The sequence below is a fragment of the Oryza glaberrima genome, chromosome 9, assembly GCF_000147395.1.
Source record: "Oryza glaberrima chromosome 9, OglaRS2, whole genome shotgun sequence".
In the NCBI taxonomy this organism is placed as follows: Eukaryota; Viridiplantae; Streptophyta; class Magnoliopsida; order Poales; family Poaceae; genus Oryza; species Oryza glaberrima.
The window spans coordinates 10,437,281-10,458,725 of record NC_068334.1 but is presented as its reverse complement, the minus strand read 5'-3'; the positions used below and the strand labels follow the sequence as shown (position 1 = coordinate 10,458,725).

The following is a 21,445-nucleotide window of genomic DNA, read 5'->3' as shown; positions in this document are numbered from 1 at the left end:
CCACCTTATCCACGTCCATTGCACGAATACGCGAGGACCACGAGGTTTGCCACCTTATCCCCGTCTATTCCACGAATACGCGGGGACCACTCCGTGAATACGCGAGGACCACGAGCTTTGCCAGCTTATCCCCTTATTTATGATGCGTTGACACAAAGTCCACTTTGTCCATTCCATAAATACACGAGGACCACGAGCTTTGTTACCTTATCACTGATGCATTGACGCAAAGTATATTATGTCCAATCTACATATACGTGAGCACCACGAGTTTTGCCACCTTTTCCTCCCGGAAGTCCAAGTCATACTTTAGTATGTCCTCTCCCTTCCCCCATTCGTTCTGGAGGCAGTAGAGAGTAACTCGATGCTGGCGACGACAAGCCCAACGACGGCCTCCACTCTGGCAAGCTTGTATCGGTGATCGACCAGGTGAGTTATTTGCCCCTCCACCCACCGCCGCTCCTTTTCAAAATTTCGGACTGAAATTCTTAAAGAAATTTTGGACTCCCCCAATACGATATCATTTTGGCCAAAATTTTTAATTTTAAAAATTTTTCGTGGATTTTGGTAATATTTGTTTAATTTTAACTAAATTTTGTTCGAAATATCATACTGAAATTTCTGTATCGGCACCCTCCTATAGAAATACCGAAAACCAAAGATTGAACCCTGCACGGGTGCACCCCACCTCCCGCGGCCTGCTTCCCCGCTGACGACTTGTCCGCATCCATTTTCTTGGCCATCGACCGTGCCCATCGCCCTCTCACGGCCCGCGGCCGGCAGCGCCACCGCCGGTCCTCCCACTTCCTAGGCATCCCTGTAAGCCAAGTGCTCTGCCCCTTTCCTCCCACTGACCCCCCACCCCGGAAATCTAACCTGTCGGAGTGTTTGCAGCGAACGGGCTGGTGGCGAACTGTTGAGGTCGAGATCGTCTCGGCTCGGCGGCCATGGATTCCGCGACGGGGGCCATGGGCAGCTTGCTGCTGAAGCTGAGCGAGCTGGCCATGGATGAGTACAACCTGCAGAAGGGCGTCAAGAAGAACGTCGAGGCTCTCCGGAGAGAGCTGGAGAGCATGCAGGTCGCCCTCCGGAAGGTCGGCGACGTGCCCTATGACCAGCTCGGTGAGGAGGTCAATCTCTGGGCGCGCGATGTCAGGGAGCTCTCCTACGACGCCGAGGACGTCGTCGACAGCTTCATGGTGCGCGTCGACGACCAGGGCTCCAAAGGGATGGTGAAGAAGGTGGCCGGCAGATTCGGGAAGGCCAAGGCGCGCCATGACATCGCCGACGAGATCAAGGACATCATGGAACGTGCCCGGGAGGTCGCTGCTCGCCGCGACAGGTACAAGGTCGACGAAACTGTCGCCCGGTTCAACAACGGTGTCACCCACCCCGCAGCCGCCGCCAGTGATCCACGCCTATATGGCCTGTACAGGAACAAGGCGGAGCTGGTTGGCATCGACGAGGCATGTGACGACCTGATCAAGGCATTGACGATGGAGGCAGAAGGTTTGTCCAATCAACAGCTCAAGGTCATCTCTATTGCTGGACCAGGTGGTCTGGGAAAGACAACTCTTGCTAGAGAGGTGTGGGACAGGCTTAAACCGAAATTCGAATGCACGGCATTTGTCGCTGTTTCCAGTACTTCTAACATCGAGAAAGTTTTCAAGGACATGCTGCTTGAGCTTGACAAGACAAAGTACAAAGACATCCATAACCTAGTCAGGGATGAGAAGCAGCTCATTGACGAGCTCAGAGATTTTCTTAACAACAAGAGGTACACATCATGACACTTTGATTCACATGGTTTTGTTATTTATAGTCATCAACATATAGCCTAGAATTGCACAATTTTGAAACTAAAAGATTAATATATTTTCAATTAACTTAAGTTTCATGTGTATTTTGTTGCCTTGATTAATCTAGCTAGATGCAACGTAACTAATAAAAATGTTTTTCTAACGACTATTTAATCTTGCTCCCATTTGTATGTAAAATTTTATTGAGCCTATTGCTTTTCCTTTGAATAACCTTCACTATTTTTAGCAGCTTTTATTTTTTGTGTGCTCCAGTAGTACTTTGTCAACGAACATTATTTATAAATCTCTTGTTTATTATAGGAACGACATCTGACTATATTGCATTACTAATACACATTTCTACCATTTCCCCACACATATAGGTACTTTATTGTGATTGATGACATATGGGATATACCATCATGGACTGCAATCAGATGTGCTTTGGTGGAAAACAATGCTGGGAGCAGAATAATTGCAACTACCCGTGACTTTTCTATTGCTGAACAGATTGGTATTTCTCACGGACTGAAAGCCCTTACTCCAGAGAGCTCTAAAAAACTATTCTATGGAAAAATATTTGGCTCTGAAGATAAATGTCCGATGGACTTTGTTGAAGTATCTGAAAAGATATTGAACAAATGTGGTAATGTACCATTAGCTATCGTTACCATAGCAAGTGTGTTAGCTGCTGCTAATACAATGAGAAATCCGACAAATGAGTGGAACAAGGTATATACTTCAATTGGTTCTGGACTTGGAAACAATCATGATGTGAAGAACATGAGAAAGATATTGTCACTTAGCTATTACAGTTTACCTTCCCATCTAAGGACTTGCTTTCTATATATAAGTATATTTCCAGAAGATTATAAAATTGAGAGATCTCGATTAGTAAGGATGTGGATAGATGAAGGTTTCATCGAGCCTGAAAAAGACGGAGACAACTTGTTTGAACTTGGATATAGTTACTTTTATGAGCTTATAAATCGAAGCCTCATCCGACCATTAGATTATGACAGCTGCGTGATAAATTCCTGTTCTGTGCATGATATGATTCTTGATCTTGTCCGTTCCTTATCAACTAAAGAGAACTTTGTTACTGTATTGGGTGACATTTTGCAACAGACATCTCCAGCAAGCAAGGCTCATAGGCTATCTCTCCAAAATAGCAAGTTAGAACTCACCACAACTCAGACCAACCTGAAGATGTCAAAAGTGAGGTCGATTTCTATCTTCAGCGGTTCTGGTATTAGTTTGTTACCATCTCTTTCAAGCTTCCAAGTTTTACGTGTGCTGGATCTAGAAAATTGTGATCTTAAAGAAGGTTGCCATCTTGATCTTAAGCATGTTTGTAACTTATTTCACCTAAGATACTTAAGACTCTATGAGTGTAACTATGACCGTGAGCTCCCCAAGGAGATAGAGAAGCTGAAGTTTTTGCAGACATTGATTGTAACAAGTGATGTAAGACTGCCATCAACAATTGTTGAGCTCAGAAGATTGATGTTCCTACAGGTTACTGAAGATACAATACTACCTGAGGGGATGGGTAATCTAACATCGCTGGAGGTATTGTCATCGATTGACATTGGCAAGTCCCCAAACTTTGGTAAAGAGCTGCGAAATCTTACGAAACTTAGGGAGCTTGAGCTTTGGTGGGATGAAATGGACAAGTCCTTGGAGGAGGTGTGGATAGAGTCACTGTGCAACCTACACGAAATCCAAAATCTGAGGATTTTTGCTGTTGGCGATTCCTCCCTGGATTTCCTGGGGGAACGCTGGATGCCCTCTGGACGTCTCTGGAGATTTGTTACGGGAGTCTCATGTCTTTTCACCATTGTACCAGTTTGGATAAGGAAGAACCCCTCCCTCCTCACCAATCTCACCGATCTGAACATCAGCCTACAGCAGCTTCGGCAGGAGGATCTGAAAGCCCTTGGAAGGTTGCCAACTCTTCTCTCTCTCGACCTGGACGCTGATAAAAGTGAGTGCTTGCTCACCTGTGCAGGAGAGTTCTGCTGCCTGATATTGTTCAATCTACGTATTAAGGACTCACTTCAGCTCACGTTCCAGCTGGGAGCACTGCCCAGGGTCGAAACTGTTTGCTTAGGTTATTTCAGTGTGCAAGATACAAGAGATGGTGGAAATGTTGATTTTGTCGTCGGTTTGGAGAATCTGCTCTCCCTTGAGTTTGCTTATGTCGATCTTCGGCGGACCACCGGTACTATAGATAGCGACATGGAGAGTGCGAAGTCTGCGTTGAGGCACGCAGCACAGCTCCATCCCAACCATCCCACCCTTGAAATTATGGAATCGAGTTGATAAATCACTTATTTATGCTACTGCAGGTAGTATATGTATGTAATATGTCGCAAAATCGTCAACGATGTAACTTGGTTTGATGATGGAAAGGTATATTTGATATTGTTACATGATCATTCAACTGACTCGTATGTTTTTTTAACCCGACAACTGACACGTATATTCAGAAGCACTAAGCAAGATTTTTAGAAGTAGAGAAACTTATTTTGAGCAGATAGTCCGTACTCTGTTTGAACTAATCTAGGCTAGCTTTCCGTTGTTCAGGCTCAGAGCAACTTGATGGATTTTTTAAACTACGCATTACAGAAAAGACCATAGAAAAAAAAAGAAAATTACACTCACATTTGAAAAAAAAATTCTTCTCCACTACTGGTCAGCACCAACTGCAACCATGGCAATATCTTTACTTTATACTTGTTTCAGCGTTATCTAATCTGCCATGTATCCACTCTAATAATATAGGCCCACACGTCAGTCGTTCAGGCCCACCTGCATGGCCTGCACGGCAGGGAAAATGCTTCAATCCAGTCGCCCGATCTTGAGAAAAAAATCAGACACCTCTTATTATGACTTTACTGCATGCAACCTTCGAAAATGCTTCTCTTCGAACGTCCGATCAGATGAAAAACATCGGACGCCTATGATCAGCTCAATCCTTGCTTGCTAATCTCTCCTTTCTCTCTGTTGACGTCAAGAAAATTAATGCTGTAGATCAGCAACATGGTACTGTCGTACTGTAACATGCATGCATATATCTAGCTGTTTCTTTTCATTATTTCATCCTCTCTTTAAATATTTTTTCTTCTAAATTACTTATCCGATCTACGAACCGATCACACCATTGTATTCGTTGCAATTAAATCTTTACAACAAGATATCACATGATTATATTATGTCAAAAGAAAAACGTATGTTTCAAACCGTTAAAACAAAATGTTTCATACGTGATAGTGATATGTTTCAATATGTGTCTCAAGTGTGTTTCACAAAATTCCTAAAACTACCTACTACTACTCTCTCTCCACCTCATGCATGCATACATGCGTGTATTTTAGCAAGCTTCAAAATGATTTTTCTCTTAAATTACCTATTCAATCTAAGATCCGATCACACCATTGTATTCGTTGTAATTAAATTTTTACAACATGATATCGCTTGATTATATTTTGATAAAAGAAAAACATGTGTTTCAATCCGTCAATACTTGTTGTTTCATATGTGACAGCAACATGTTTCAACGTGTATCTTCACCATGTTTCATAAAATATTTAAATGTTCCAGTTGATGATTTTTTTGTTTCACCATATATATAACATAATGTTTTACTTGTTGGTCAACTGCAACATTTGACCATCCGATTTTTTTTTTCAATTTAAAAATGTTTCACCTAGTGTACTCATGATGTTTCACTATGTATGAATCAAATGTTGCAGTGAGTTAAAACATCCTTTCGCTATTCGCTGAAACATTATTTTCATATAAGGCAAAACGGCGTCCAATAAAACATTTTCGATCTACTTAGTGAAACAATTCCGATATACTTGGTGCAACAGCGTGCAACATTTAAAAATAATTCAATAATAAGCTAAATTTTTTTTCATCGGATTATATTCATGTGTGGTCTTGTTTTAAAGATTTAATTGCAACGAATTTAATGGTGCAATCGGATCATGATTTGGATAAATATTTTGAGAAAAAAAATAGTTTAAAATTCGTTTGATACATGCATGATGGATGACTGATGCATCTGTGCATGGATTGGACGGTTGCGGAGGCGTCCGATTTTTCATCTCACGCCGTACGTCCGACGTGTAGCGCTCTCCTGCAACCTTCGTCAGATTCTCTCTCTGTTACATATGCTTCCTTTCTAAGCATTAATATACACGAAGGAGAGATGACACGAGGTTATTTGCATGTAGATAACACCATTTTAGCAAACTTGAAAATGAATTTTCTTCTAGATTACTCATCCAATTTACGATCCGATTACACCATTGTATTCGTTACAATTAAATATTTACAACAAGATCTCACATGACTATATTATAATAAAAAAACACATATATGTTTCAACCAATTAAACTTAATGTTTCACATGTGAGAATCAGATGTTTCAGCTGAAATTCTATTATGTTGTACATATTTATTTAGTGTCACGATGTATATATATTTCTTTAATGTATCTCATGGTGCTATTTATATGTTTAAGTAAGTAGTTTATTGTGTTTCACTGGCTTATTTGTAAATGTTGCATATGTGTTAGTTGAGTGTTTCAATAAGTATTCACAATGTTCTAATAAAAATATTTCACCTAGTGTACTCACAATGTTTTACTAATGTATAGATCGAATGTTGCAGTGAATTGAAAAGTTCTTTTGCAATAAATCACCCACATATTTTGGAAACTCTTTATTAAGAGAATTCGTTTCATTTTTTGTTCCACCAAAAATGTTTCACATAGTGTACTTATAATGTTTCACTTTATATGGATCAAATGTTACAGCGAGTTTAAACATTCTTTCGCTATTTATTGAAACATTATTTTTATATAAGGTGAAACAGCACCCGATCTAAACGATTGGAACATTTTCGACTACTTAGTAAAATAATTCTGATATACTTGGTGGAACAACATGTAACATTTAAAGATTTAATTGTAACGATAAGCTAAATTTTTTTCATCGGAATATATCTATGTATGGTCTTATTTTAAAGATTTAATTACAACGAATTTAATGGTATAATCGGATCATGATTTAGATAAATAATTTAAGAGAAAAAATAATTTAAATAGTTTTGCATTCATGAATACTTAACGATCGGATGGCTCATGAATGCGTCCTAGTCTCACGCGGTAAGGCCAATCACAGTGCAAGCACCTCATTTGCGTTACCTCGTATGCCACGTAGGATAGATACACAACAAAGCCACACCTCTCACAGTGCAAGGTACTATAGGGATCCCCAAACCAACCACCCCAACATATTCTCTCTCTCACTTTCCCCTTTCTCTCCTTCTTTCCCCTTTCCCTCTCCTACTTTCACTCCCACCCACCCGACAGCCGGAGCGCGCGGCGGTACAGATCGCCGTCGTCGCCACCGACGCGCCCACGGCGGTGCGCGCCGTCCCTGCGCGCGAATCTCTCGGTGGCGACGAGAAGGCAGAGCGAGGAGGATGGCGGCGGCGCGGGAGGACAGCGGCGGCAGCGTGAGAGGACAACAGCGGCGGTGCGGACTCTAGAGTGGAGCGGCGCGCGCGTCCTCGTGCTCGTGCTCGTGGTCGTCGTCCTCGGAGCGGTCATGGCGGGCGGCGGCGGCGCGTCCTCGCCTCGCCCTCCTCACCGACGGCGCTCTCCTCACCGCCTGCCACAACGCCGAGCGGCGGCGGCATCCTCGGGACCTGGCGAAGAAACGGCGGCGGCGGCGCGGATCTGGAGCGTCCTCGCCGTCCTCCTCAACGACGGCGGCCGCGCCCCGTATCTGAAGACGGCGGCGACGGCGCGGATCTGGAGCATCCTCGCCGTCCTCCTCAACGCCGGCGGCGGCGCCCCGGATCTGAAGACAGCGGCAGCGGCGGCGTGTCCTCACCCCGCCCTCCTCACCGACGGCGGCGGCGGCGCGGATTGGAGTTGGATCGGGAGTCGTCGGAGCTCCTTCCTGCTCGGGAATCAAGGTCGGCCTCCTCTGCACGGCGCGTTCTCGTCCTCGCATCTCTCGTCAGTGGGCCCCACGCTCGACTTTTTGAGCGAGGTTCTCGTTCCTTCGCTAGGAACCGAAGAAGCTAGTGAAGCTATGGGCCCCACCAACTTTTTTCACCACGTAGGATGAAGGAACGCTCCACGTATACGAAGGAACGCCCACTATGAGAGGCCTAAGAGGCTGTTTGGTTGGTGCCCTGGCCATCATGCCTGACGATTTTACATGCCTGATAGGCATGTGAGAAGTTGATGAACTTGCCTGGTCAGGCATCCTGAGACTTCACTTGTTTGGTTGGTCACCGTGGCCTGGGAGGAAAAGTTGCAATTAGGCTCTAGGTAATTAGAGCTAATTCATGTTTTGACGCCAAGAAACAAATCTTAGCATGATTGCATCGCCCTCCAACCAAAATCCATCAGTACAACCGAACTTTACAAAAAAAAAATAATCTTTCGGATGCATCAAGAAGGGAAAAAAAGGATGGGAAAGCACGAGATCCCCAAATCCATATAATCCAGCAAAACCTTCAAATCTTCAATTATTTCTCCAATCTGCATGCAAAGCAAGATCTAGTGAAGCAACAGACTACAGGATCCCCAGTGATGGTTCATGGCTTCATGCGATGTTGGGTCTAGCAAGGCGGCGTCGGCTTCGTCCGGCGGCAATGGCGTCAACTTCATTGACGGTGGCGACGGCGACTTCAAGCGGCTGCGGTGGCTTCCTGTAGCGTCGTAGTAGTGGCGGCGTCTACTTCACGCGGCTGCTGTGGCGTCGCTGCAGCAGTGGTGGCCACGCCGCCGCGCGGTGGCATTCGTTGCAGGCTGCAGCAGCTGCGTGCGAACTGTTTAAAGGGGATTAGGCGCATCGCTGCTGCGCCTGAGGCTCAGGCGACCCAAATGACTCAGGCTAATACCGTGCCGGAGCGCATCAGGCCTGGCGAGGGAGGATGACTCTCAGGGTGCCAACTAAACAACTCCAGATTATACTCAAGCTTGTTCCAGGCTAGGCAAGTTGCTCTCAGGGTAGCAACCAAACAGACCCTAAGTCCGACGCATAGCCCTCTTCGCACGGCAGCAGCGAACCCGCTCAGGCCCAACTAGCTAGAATGGGCTAACACTGCAATCCATTGCAATCCATATCAGTCCGGCCCAGCTTAAGTCCGACGAGCTCGAGCGCCGCCGCCGCCGCCGCCGACGCCACTGCGTGCGCGACTTCGCTCGAGTTCCGCCACCGATCCCTGGATCAACCACATCATCCCTCACGCACGAGCTCCGCACGCCGCCGTCGACGTCCACCACGACCGCGCCATCGGAGGCCACCGCCGTCCGCCGCAGTGCGGTCAAGCGTTCTTCAGGTAGATGTGTCCTTGTTGGTGGGCATGTGCTAGTCCCTTCCAGATTTAGTATTTTCTCGCTCAGCACGATTTGCTTTACTGCTTCCATCGTAATAGATGAGTTTGCCTGTTTGTGCAGATTTGTCTCTGATAATCCACCATATGCTATGGAAGGATGCTGCACATGTTTTCTCCAGATACCAGATTACAGGAGAAATTCCCAAATTCCAGGTTGCCAAGGCTTGCTTGCTGATTTATTTTTCTTTTAAAGTTATGTCTTGGATGCATCCCTCAAGTAGTAAATATTGCTGCAACTCCATAGGGTAGTACCCACACAGTTCCATGATTATTCCATTAATACACTTAGGTTTAACTCTGTAAAGTACTACTTAACTAGAAGTACATTAGTACTTAACCATGCTTCTAGGCTTCTAGCACCCATATTTCTCCACTCTTCTTTCCATAAATACTTGTGTGTGCTACATTTGTTCTACAATCTACATGTTTGCCAGTTTGGAATGTAGGCTTATCTTGACTAATAGTAATGATCTAATCTGTTAGAAGTGAAAAACAGTGCCTGATGTACTCGCAGATATCTCCAGACTTGTCCTAAACACCAGGCAAACAAAGTGCAAAAAATCCAACCGCTGGTAATAGGTTTTCTCTTGGCATATTCCTCCAGATTACATAAGCTTTTAAAAGTAAAATCATGGGATATAATTGATGAGACATGCTTGCTATTTTTGATTTCTAAATATTCCTCTTAATATACACATTACAGAACAATGCTAGAAATTTGGAATTTTACATAGGATTGAGAAATCGATTGTAATCCTTAAGTACCAAACCCCAGTGGAGAGACATACATGTCCATTGTTCATTGCTGTTTTTTTTATTAGTTAATTTTTAATGATTCTTAGCTTAATTATCTTGGCATTGGCAAGGAGTATGACAATTCAGCATTGGCACCACCTTGGCTAATGCCACTGATGCTGTACCTTAAACGGGCTTGTTCCAACGCTAATGCATCCTTTAGCTGTGCTACTACTATACTCATCGTTGGCCTTTCACTAGATGCCTCCTTTGTACACATCAGTGCTGTGTCAACAACCTTCCAAATTGAACTAACATCAAACTCATCGTGAAGTCGTGGATCGGCAATTGCTTCAATATTTCCCATATTAACCTTCTCCTTTATGCGCTGCACAATATGTCCGGCTGTAGGTATGACGGGAGGCTCACCTGTCACAATCTCTAGCAGAACTACTCCAAAGCTGTAGACATCACTGCTAACGGTAAGTCTTCCACTACGACAGTACCTGAAATAGTTGGAACAGAACACACAGTTAGTCTTATTGATTGCATCTAGTGTTACTACAAATGATGTTCTCTGGTATTTATTAGCATTTTTTGCAGGCAGTATTCTTAGAATTTGCATTGTGGTTCTTTTAATAGAAATGAAGCTTTGAATGCATATAGGAACAAACTCTGGGTCGATGTAGCCTGGAGTGCCAGCAGCAGTTGCTGTTATGTGACTCTGTGCAACATGCAGGTATGACTTTGACAGTCCAAAATCAGATATCTTTGCATTCAGGTCACATCCTAGAAGAATGTTGTGTGACTTAACATCTCTGTGAACTATAGGCAGCACACATCCTGTGTGCAAGTAGTCCAGACCTGTGCCATAGGATATGATATATTAAAATTTGAACATGTAATAGAAGAGTAGGAAAACTGATGAAAATGGTTTGGTACACTCAAAACCATACCTTGAGCAGCTTCAAGTGCAATTCGTGCTCGATGTTGCCAACTTAATTTCTGAATAATAGCATTTTTTCCTAAATGACCATGAAAAAATGTTGCTGATGGATCAGGATATAAATAATTGTGTTGTTATGTAAAGATAAGATGCTTGTGCAAAATGAAAGCTTTTCAGTGGCACCTTGAGAATTATGTGCTATCCACATGAGAAATGATAGTAACAAATAATTCACATTTGGATAAAAAACTGATGTTCAAGCAGGGTTCACCAAGCCAAAAAAAAAAAAAAAACACAACACTACTGACCCACTGTCCAACTCCTCTCTAGCTCTTCCACCTTATTTCAATGAGGTAACACAAGGTGCCGCACTTCATGTTGTCAATTTTTGTTACCTCCTGCTACCTTCCTAAGTCCTAATGTAGAAATGTCATAATTAACACTATGAACAGTAGTATCTCACGGTAGTACGATACTTTCTCAAGGACTTTAAAAGGCTCTTTTTTGGAATCAATGTAATCTTTTTTATATTGCTTGAAATGCATTAATAATTGCATCTTGATTCACTTGGCCTTTTTTGCTTACAACAATGATGATTAATCATATAAAGACTAATGTTCTCTTTGAGGTACATAATAAGTTGATAACCAAGTAGAGGAAATTCGTTTTCTTTGCACAGATATAATATGGGATTTTAATGTTCGTCAGTGTGCATAGTCACATACCTCTCAGATGATCATAAAGATTCCCGTTAGGCATATACTCATAAACAAGAGCTAAATGATCCTTGTCAGTGCAGTATCCAACCAATAAAACCAGATACCTGTGGTGCACAGTTGTTAAGCTCTCAACCTACAGAAGGGAAGAGGAAGACAATACCTTCAGAGTACTATGTTTCTGAACACAAACTTGACAACATAGCATTGTACAAGAACAATATTATTTTATATTGAATCTTTTAAAAGGTAAACTTTGTTAAGTTCAAGATCATCTAATAGTCTAATGTTGAAATCCGTCTTAAATTTTCATCAATCAAATTTAGTACCTCAGCTAAAAATTCTGGCAATCCCTTCCCTGGTGTCGATGTTGGAGAACACATCTTAATGGCTAACTGAGTGCTATCTTTTAACTGGCCATGGAAAACAGGCCCAAATCCTCCTTCACCTATGAATGTTGAGAAATTGTTTGTAATTTTCGCTAACTCATCATATGTGAACTCACGGTTGTCTGGAATATGCACATGATCTCCACAATGTTCTTGACCTCTAGACTTCACAATGCCTGCACCCATAATAAGAACACTCAGCAATAGCTTAAGAAATCAAGTATTCTATATAATTGGAAAATTTTTGAAAAATGTCCTTTTTTTGTCTACTCTGTTCTGTTCAATATGCTGAATTTCTTCTGATATAATTCCTAGTTCCTAACATAATTTACCTGTACAAATCCATGTTTACTGAAACTTTCTTTGAATATGACTAACCTCATAATGCCATGTCAACTAAAAATCAAAGCCAATGGATTGAACTCATTAAAGATCAACTGTTAAATGCTAGGTGAAAAGGTGGAAGTTCGTGAAATAGAATGCACTGTTTCATAAAAGAAAAGAACATCTTTCCATGGAAAGATATATTTTCATTGTGCCTGTAGGGAAGTATGCATTGTTTAGGAACTCATGTACTGACTAGAAGTAAACATTGTTGAAGTAACCCGCAGAAAGTGGGATATACTATCCTGACACAAAAGAATCAGCCTTTAGTCCCAATCAAGTTGGGTAGGGGTAGAGATGAAACCCAAATCGAATCACATTAACCAAAACGGTAACAAGTACTGTATTATAAACACTAAAGGTCCTAACTTTCTAAAATAACTTTTTTCGAATGATGATAGTATTATACAGTTACTGATATAGATGTATGTTTAGGAATTTACAGAGAAGATGCATACTTTGCTTTTTGCAGAAAATAAACATCAGTATAGCAGATACAATCACCACTGGAACCACTATGGCAACTGCTAGGACTGTTTTCTTTTTCTTCTTCGATGATCTTGAACTGCATGGATCTCCATTTGCAGTGTCATACCTTAAACCAAGAAAAACATATCTGTCTGGTTTGATCCAATGGATAATAACAGTTTATTGAAATTTGTGGCATTGAATTCACTCTTAAGATCTGAAAACTCTCATATTAATAGGCCCAGATGGGAAAGAACTACACCTTGATTTGGTGTGTATTATTCTGTAGATTGATTTCTAATTAAATATTAAAAACCTAAATGAGAAAAAACTACTTTTCTTAATAATAAATTTTCGCATATATGCACTGCTACCATTTTTTATTATGCATTGTGCCAACATTTTAGTCTACTTTTTCTCCTGAAAGATTACACAGTGTAATTTCTAAGGTTTCCGATCAGTTAGATTACATAGTTCTTTTGATGGAAAAACAGTCCAAGTACATGATTCATCATTGAACTGATATAGACCTGCATATCATGACAAGTGTGTTCATTACTGTTTATGATTCTTTTGCAGAAAAGTTGCATTAGTTTGGCCATTGTTATTTCACATTACATGTTGATATTCCAGGATTTCAATAATGTTATAGTGAACTAGAAAAATTAAAGACCATGAAACCTCAATTTGAGTGCTCGATTTTTGCATAGTCCTTCAGGGAATGTACCATTTAGATGGTTTCCTGATAGATCTCTGCATAAACAACATGAACCAAAGAATTGTCTTATTGATCTGCACATCTGAGTGTTTTTTCCCTGAAATGATAGGATCACATTCACACGTACAAAACAAGGATATTTGGTAAGTTTGTCAAGGATTCAGGTACTAATCCAGTTAAACCATTGTGCGACAAGTTCCTGAAAATAGAAAACAGTGAAATTCTGATAATGTTTAACACATTGCTGGATAGTTTTGTAGATGACTATACTCACAAGTATTCAAGTGATCTGAGCATGGAAAATTTTTCAGATATTGCACCTTGCAAATCACTACCAGACAAGTCTCTGCCAAATATTTAGAGTATTTAAAATAAAAGAGCTACCAATCTAATAATAAGTGCATAAAGGACATAAATCACTCAAACACTGCCACTTACAAGGATATAATTCTTGATGTATCTCCTTGACCTCTACATTTCAAGCCATTCCATGTATACTTTTCTGGTAAACATGGGTCACCCATCCAATTCTTCTTCACTTGGTACTCAATTTTTATAGTCATCATAGCATCAACTAAACAAAATATGAAAATCGATAGTGGGAAGTAATGAATTAGTATGTGGTTTATGACATGTACATATGCAATGCACTAATCTTTGCTGAGTTCTATATGTGATGTGCAATATTATCTTTGCAGTTCGTCCATCCCAAACAGGACATGCTCATGTATGATGCATAAATCTTTTGAAGTTTTAAGTTTTGTTATTTTCCTCTTTAATAAGGTATAGTAGTTAAAATCAAAAGAGCAAACGATGGATAAACTGATGTTAAAAAAACTGTCCAGCAAGAGAAAAAAAGCAATACTTCTTAAACAAGAAGAGGGAATGAGGGAAATGATCCTTTGATGCAAAACATGTACTCCCTCTCTGTTTCATAGTTGTTTTGATTTTTTTCGTAGTCAAACTTTTTTAAGTTTGACCAAGTTTATAGAAAAATACAGTAACATTTCCAACAGAAAACATTCATATTATCAAAATATATTCAATGTTACATTTAATTAAATTGATTTGGTTTTATAGATTTTGTTAATTTTTTGTATAAATTTGATCAAACCTAAAGAAGTTTGACTAAGAAAAAAGTCAATGACTTAGAAATATGAAACGGAGGGAGTATTTGTATTCACTCATTGTTTAAGTTAATACACAAGTTGTGCACATTTCGTATATTTATAGTTGCAACAATTTGCATGGCCTTGCTAATAATTAGAAACTAGTCTAGTGGTTTCAATTCAAACAAAAACATGGGCACATGCATACCATCTTCTGAGGAGGTCATCTTTTCATCCTGTTGGACTTGGTAGTATACTTCGATGGCGTTGAGCATGGGTGGCAGCACAGATGCGTTGGTAGCGACAATGGAGATTTTGTATGATAGGCCGTTGTCCGATACAGTTGGACTGCTGTCATTCCAGTAGTTCGCGAGGAGGTAAGGTGGGCTGTATGACTTACCATCAGGAACAAAGGACTCGCCATTGTAGTATATGTGGAACTCTCGCAGCTGCTCCTGCTGGAAGTCAGTGAAGTGTAAGCCAAGCAAGTATCCAGGAGCCACAGCCCAGCTGGCTGGAGACAGCCACAAGAAATTCAGGGCAGTAGAGTTGGATGATGTCGTGGCGGCCGTCTTCAGGACTGCAGCTGGCACCTCATATACATCATCAGGGTAGCGCCTGACCATGCTTGTTGTGGAAATCTTTATCCACTCAGATGTATTCTGTGATGGCCACCACAAACGGTCATAGGGATCATCTGGATACCTGGTGGCAGAAATTACACAATGTTTATGTAGAAATAGAATAAATTATTGGGTATGCAGAAAATTTTTAGTCGGTAAAGAAGGATCACCTAATTGTGCTATTTGCACCCAAGCTTCGTCGATCCTGGAGCAGAAGAGGATGATTTGGTGTCGCTGCAGGATAATTTTGAACTCTTCATTGGCCTCATTTCTAACGATGATATGAAAGGAGTTCCTTTTCCATTATCAAGCAAGCAAACTGATATTGAATTTACAGTGGCAAGAACTATAGCCTCAGACGTGTAAGTCATGGTTGCACTACTAATGTTGACCTGGTTCCAGAAGTTCAGTCCGATGCGGATATCAAAGAGCAGTGGTGAGCTAACGAGATTCTGGCTTTTGTTGTCATAATTCCCATGCATGAACATTCCTCTTATAAGATACTTCTGACCTTTTATGGCGGGATAAAGAGTATAACAATTCCTACCTCCAGTAGGAAAACTTCTGAGATTTAAACCCGATCTGAATTGTTCGGCACCTTGGTGTTCTGAAGAAATTTTGTGGTTTTCTCCTGTGTCTATGTACTGATCATCTGAAATATATGTGATATTCGTCTTCTCATCCACATAGCTAGAGCCACTGGGAAGGCCGCAGTCAATGCTTATGAAGTCCTCAACTGTGGAGATGTGGAAGTGAGTACCACTTGAGCATTGTATAAATGGTAAATGGGATATCATGCTTGAAATAAAATAAAGCCGGCCAGTAGATTCAAATGGCACTTAAAAATGGAAAATCTGAGAAATGCCAATGGTGAGTGCCAGTGTATAAATGGTAAATGGGATATCAAGCTTGAAATAAAATAAAGCCGCCAGTAGATTCAAATGGCACTTAAAAATGGAAAATCTGAGAAATGCCAATGGTGAGTGCCAGAGTCCATTTTCTTCATTTAAATGTCCTTTCTTTAGTCTACTACTGACATACTGAAACTATTAAGAGATATCAACCCCTTCTATTAGGCTTTTTTTGCAAAATATTTCTCTGTGTAATGTGTTCTGCTGTGACAAAATCAGTTCCTTACATATTATTTTGAACATTGTAACATTCGTTTGACATATTCAGTTGATTCAATTACTCTCCAGTTTCTTGTTGCCAAGAAAGTGCCACTCCTAGGGGCAAGAAAGAGCAATCGAACATGTACTATTTTCTGATTTTTCTTTTTCTTTTTGTTATTGTGAATATTTTTGTTCGCAGCAATGACAAGTTCCCTAATGGTTGTAGGGGCATGAATTGAGCAAGCTGGGAGATCTTAGACTTTTGGAGCACAGATTGACGTAGCCTCGTTGAGGTTGATATATATGGTTATTTCTGTAGAGTGTTGTGGCGATGCCATTTATATAGCCAGTCGACCACTCGGGAACCATGTATGACAAGCAAGAGAAGGGAGAGGAAGAAGGAGATGCGGTAAAAATTGAAGGAGATGCGGTAAAAATTGTTACTAAATGGGCATATTCCCAATGGTTCATCAACCACATTGGGATTTTGTCAAGCTCAATCTACTTAGTGACAAGAGCCAAAAGGTTAGAAAATGACTCCATTTTATTTCAAAAAATAACTAGTTATAAACTTGTGCATGGATTGAGGGAACAACTCAAATGACTCTGCTACCCTTAAATTAATTTATACTACGTTGGAAAAGGGATGAAAAAGTGCATAGAAATTCCAAAATAACTTACGTTTAGGAATGAGTTTAAGGAATTGAAATGATTTATATTTGGAATCAGATCGAGGGAGTATGCTGCATACAGTCAATTTTCAAATTGTACTGTTTTGTGATTCTTTTTATTATTGTGAATTTCTTGCGGCGGTTACAAAGTACACAAAAACTACTATCTTTAATGTTTTGTTATAGGGATTAAGTATTCTCTATGGTTGATAATATAACTTTAGGGATTGGGGGTAATTTCAGACGATTCATGAACCGTTAAAAATTGGTGTACTCTGTGAAAATGATTTAAATCCATCTACATATCACAATTTTTTTCATGCATGTGTGGCTTATAGGAATCAAACTTGAAACCTGAAGGCGTCAGAGCTTTACACAATCCCGCCTACCATCTATAGGCAACATGCAGACATGCTGTCAGGTTAAACATTCTATTCTAAAATTACATTCTCTATAATCTACAAAATAGCTGTTAGAAATTACCTTTATATCATCTCTAACTATTTTTCGTTAATCATTAGAGATGTGGACTTCTCTAACAATTCATTATTAATAATCATTACTGATTAATTCTAACCGTTCATGCTTATGCACCATTGGACATCAGCACAAACCATTAATGGTTTAAGGTTTTCAGTCAAATCTCAATGGTTGCCTTGTAAGACCGTAAGAGATCATCACAAACGGCTCTCGACAAACTATCATAGATTATATATAGGAGATTGGCCATTTTGTAGTGAGGTGAGAGGACTGTAGAACTCATATGGTTCTCATATTTGGTTTCTTGCTGGCAAAATAAATGGTGTGATCAATATTTACTTGCAGCCCAATTTTGTTTCAATCTAAGCTGCATGAAACAAGAGATCAGAGTAATTTTAAGTTTGTACAATGGAGAAAATATTATATGAAGGTATCTATATATTAGTTACTTCCACGAAAATTCACTTGTTGGAGACACAAGAAACATTAGAAATGATGCATAAGGGGTAGAATCATACCTAATGAGGCTTGCTGAGCACAAGAAAGCACTAACACAGTGAAGATAGCTAGTAATAACAAAGCTGAGGGGCACTTCATTCTTGAAGCTCTTCGGACTGTCTTGCTATGTTTTTCTTTTCCCTGTGTGAAATTTCAGGAACACAGTATATAGCTCTTGGAGTCAACGAGGTGGTTCAATCTGACTATGGGTATATATAGGCGAAGAGATTATTATATTCCAAAAGCATCAACCATGCATTTCATTTCTATATATGTGGACATATTGGTTCTTCTCAGAAGCATGCACTGCTTCAATATTCTACTTCCTTTGTTTGATATTGTAAGTCATTTTAGCTTCTATCTTCAGTCAAACTTCTCAAACTTAGAATAAGTTTATAGAAAAATACATCAGCATCTACAAACAAATAATACCACTATCAAGATATATTTCATAATGAATTTAATTAGAACTAATTTGATGGTGTATAGATGTTGGTATTTTTCTATAAATTCGACTAGAGTTTGAGAAATTTGACTTAATACAAAAGCTAAAATGGCTTATCATATGAACTGGAGGTTGTAGAAAACAGCGACAGAGATAGTAAAACTGACTTAATCAGTCAGGAATAGCCTGTTGGAATATGCAGTTCAATTTTGCAGCATATTTGTAAGAATCAGTTAAATTTGGCACAAGGATCAGAAAAGTTTTCCCCATATTCCAGTCACTTAGGTTTATCTTGACGACGGATAAGTATTGGTCAACAAAAGGGGCTGAGAAGTGAGAACTAGATGGTTTCCTTTCCTTTTTTTTACCCCCTTGGAAGATGACATTTCTTACTTTCAAGCGTGTCATGATGTTACTGATTTTTGGGAAGCGTAGCGTCTTGCTTTTGTCATAATAGAAACGGTATGTCTTGTATATCACCCTAAAACATAGCATTAAATTAAGAGTTATCATCCAACATTTAGTACCTTAAAATATTTTCTAGTGTAAAATTTGATCATCTGATTCAGAATCTATGACTTTTAACCTTGATTGAGAACAAAAACCCAAATCTTGCTAGAAAGTTCAAAAAAAAAGATTGATACTATTCAGTTCAGTTTGTCTTTACTTCTTTGCATTGTCTTAGACTGAATTTAGAGTTGATTTTTTATTGGTAGAATAAAAGATTTGTCTGGTATAAAAAACCATGCTGGTGTGGTGGTACTGATATATATACTCCCTCCGTCCCATAAAAAAATAATCTAGTACTGGATGTGGTATATTCTAGTACTACAAATCTGAACATACCTCTGTCTAGATTCATTATACTAGAACGTGTCACATCTAGTTCTAGATTTGTTTTTTGGGACGGAGGGAGTAGGTTGAAACAGAAAAAAGAAAAGGGTTTTAGCTTAGGATGAAAACCGGACATCTTCAACGATTTGACAGCTAAATTAACTTTTAAAGAAACTTTGAACAAAGAGGTTGGAATCTTCTTTTTCTCTCCTCGTTTACACGAAAGAACCGTTTACCTTTCACATCCTTTGCATCATGAAGCAATACTAAACGTTGAAAATCTAGACAGACCATCAACTCAGAGGCTTCATTTTCTATAGAAAATGGAATGTGATATCAATTCTTCGCTAATTATTATTTTGATTTAAATTACAATAAATTACTTTATTGTCTAAAAGGATTGAACAATTATGCGAGACACAATAGGTGGATGACCTTAATTTGATCTCACAAACTACAACATACTCCCTCCATCCTAAAATTTGGACATGAGGCATATCAAGATTGATAGTATGAGAATATATCGCATACTCTACTGGGTTGATTTATGTTGTAGCAGGGGGTGACCACCGTCCCTCCGTATTCTGCTCAAAACACTCTATGAGAGAGATTGAGTAAGTTTGTTTTTATCATCCGAGTGGAAATGATTATTCGAACAGGGAAACGGCAAAACACTATTCGAATCGGAAATCACCGTTCGAGTAAACTCTTATCGCTTAAGGATTATCATCTGTTTTAAATGTTTTCTTAGTCAACAACAGGTCAGCTACAAGATAAGTCGGAAAGGGTGGTCGAACTGGAAAAGACTATTTGTCATGGAAAAGACCTATGGTGGCGGAAAAGACCCTTGGCTGAGGAGAAGACCCATGGTGGCGGAAAAGGCTCTTAGCCATAGAGAATACGGCTTGGACACTAAAGATACCAAGGGAATATTCCTAGGGACCACTCAACCACTTTATCCAGCTAGCACCAAAAGACCATAATGACCTCCATTATGTACCAAAATACCCTTAGCACTAGCTGATACAGCAAGGGCATGATTGTAATTTCATGTGAGCCTAACAAAGGGCACAATTGTAATCTAACATGTAAAGCTATGAGCTATATAAAGCCGACAAAAGCCTGTAGCAGGCAGGATATCTTGGGATACAAAAAGTCTTGTCATTTTGTGAGTGTGTTCATTTGGTATTCGGGCTCATTTCTCAGGATAGGCGGGAAAAGGGGGTTTTCCTGTCTATCCCCAATCTTGTCCGTGACCTTGGGTCACGACAGTGGCGCCGTCCGTGGGGACGTATAGTCTCCTTGGAGTGGGCTTGAATAGTAAATGAAACGTTCCCAAAGGCAAAAGTCAGTGCCAATTCGCTACACCGACACTTTTGCAAGCGCAGCAGCAGCACTTGAAAGAGAGTAGGAAGAGATGACTGGACAATCGGCACAAACCGGGGTGGAGAAAGCAATACCAGGTGGAAAGACTGTCGGTCCAGCAAGAGGAGAAACAAGGGAAGACCCGCCAAGTGAGGTAGAGCTTGCCGAGATGGTGCAAGCACAAGAGGCTGTTATGGTGAACAAAGAACAATACGAAGAACTGCAGAAGGAACTGCAAAGGCTTCAAGCTTTGCATGATCAAACCATGGGAGCAGGAGGATCTGGCAGAGAGGCAGAGACATTAAACACTGATGGAGGTCAACCGAATCAAGTCGTGGAAGAGGTCCAAAGAAATGTTGGAAATATGGAAAAGGAGAATTCCCAAGTAGGGAATGCACCGGTTGACAAGCCAACACAAGAAGTTCCTCGAAACCAACTCCCTAATCAAATCCTACAATCTGTTCAAAACCAACTTCCCACTCAAATCCTACAATCCGTTCAAAACCAACTTCCCAATCAGATCCCACAATGTGTGCAAAATCGACTTTCCACCCAAAATTCGCAATCCATCCAGACCTTGCAAACTACTCAAAATCTACCTTCCATTCAAACCCAACAGCTCACCCAACCACAGTTCTACAACCAGACCCACTTTCCCCAAAACCAAATCCCCCAAACCCAAGCCAACATTCCACATATACAAATTCCACATATTCAAATCC

The 21,445-nt window shown here is 40.4% G+C and overlaps 1 protein-coding gene and 1 long non-coding RNA gene across 17 annotated transcripts; both read left to right on the top strand.

The window, feature by feature from the left end:
• Positions 1 to 200: 200 nt before the first annotated feature.
• Positions 201 to 4,227, top strand: LOC127784009 (disease resistance protein RGA5-like). 3 transcript variants are annotated; one of them, XM_052311181.1, is made up of 5 exons: positions 201 to 429; positions 644 to 819; positions 895 to 1,342; positions 1,436 to 1,777; positions 2,183 to 4,227. In XM_052311181.1, the coding sequence occupies exons 3-5, from the start codon at positions 948 to 950 to the stop codon at positions 4,122 to 4,124; spliced, it is 2,679 nt and encodes an 892-aa protein (XP_052167141.1). In that variant the 5' UTR covers positions 201 to 429; positions 644 to 819; positions 895 to 947; the 3' UTR covers positions 4,125 to 4,227. The 3 variants fall into 3 exon arrangements, with proteins under 3 accessions (XP_052167141.1, XP_052167138.1, XP_052167139.1); XM_052311178.1 differs by having other exon boundaries at positions 895 to 1,777; XM_052311179.1 differs by lacking the exon at positions 644 to 819 and having other exon boundaries at positions 895 to 1,777.
• Positions 4,228 to 7,086: 2,859 nt separating this feature from the next.
• On the top strand, positions 7,087 to 18,793 carry LOC127783932 (uncharacterized). 14 transcript variants are annotated; one of them, XR_008019408.1, is made up of 6 exons: positions 7,087 to 9,173; positions 9,292 to 9,383; positions 10,377 to 10,447; positions 10,632 to 16,572; positions 16,657 to 16,955; positions 17,440 to 18,793. It is a non-coding gene; the product is annotated as an uncharacterized LOC127783932 (long non-coding RNA). The 14 variants fall into 14 exon arrangements; XR_008019406.1 differs by having other exon boundaries at positions 10,608 to 16,572; XR_008019405.1 differs by having other exon boundaries at positions 9,745 to 10,447; positions 10,608 to 16,572.
• Positions 18,794 to 21,445: the final 2,652 nt, after the last annotated feature.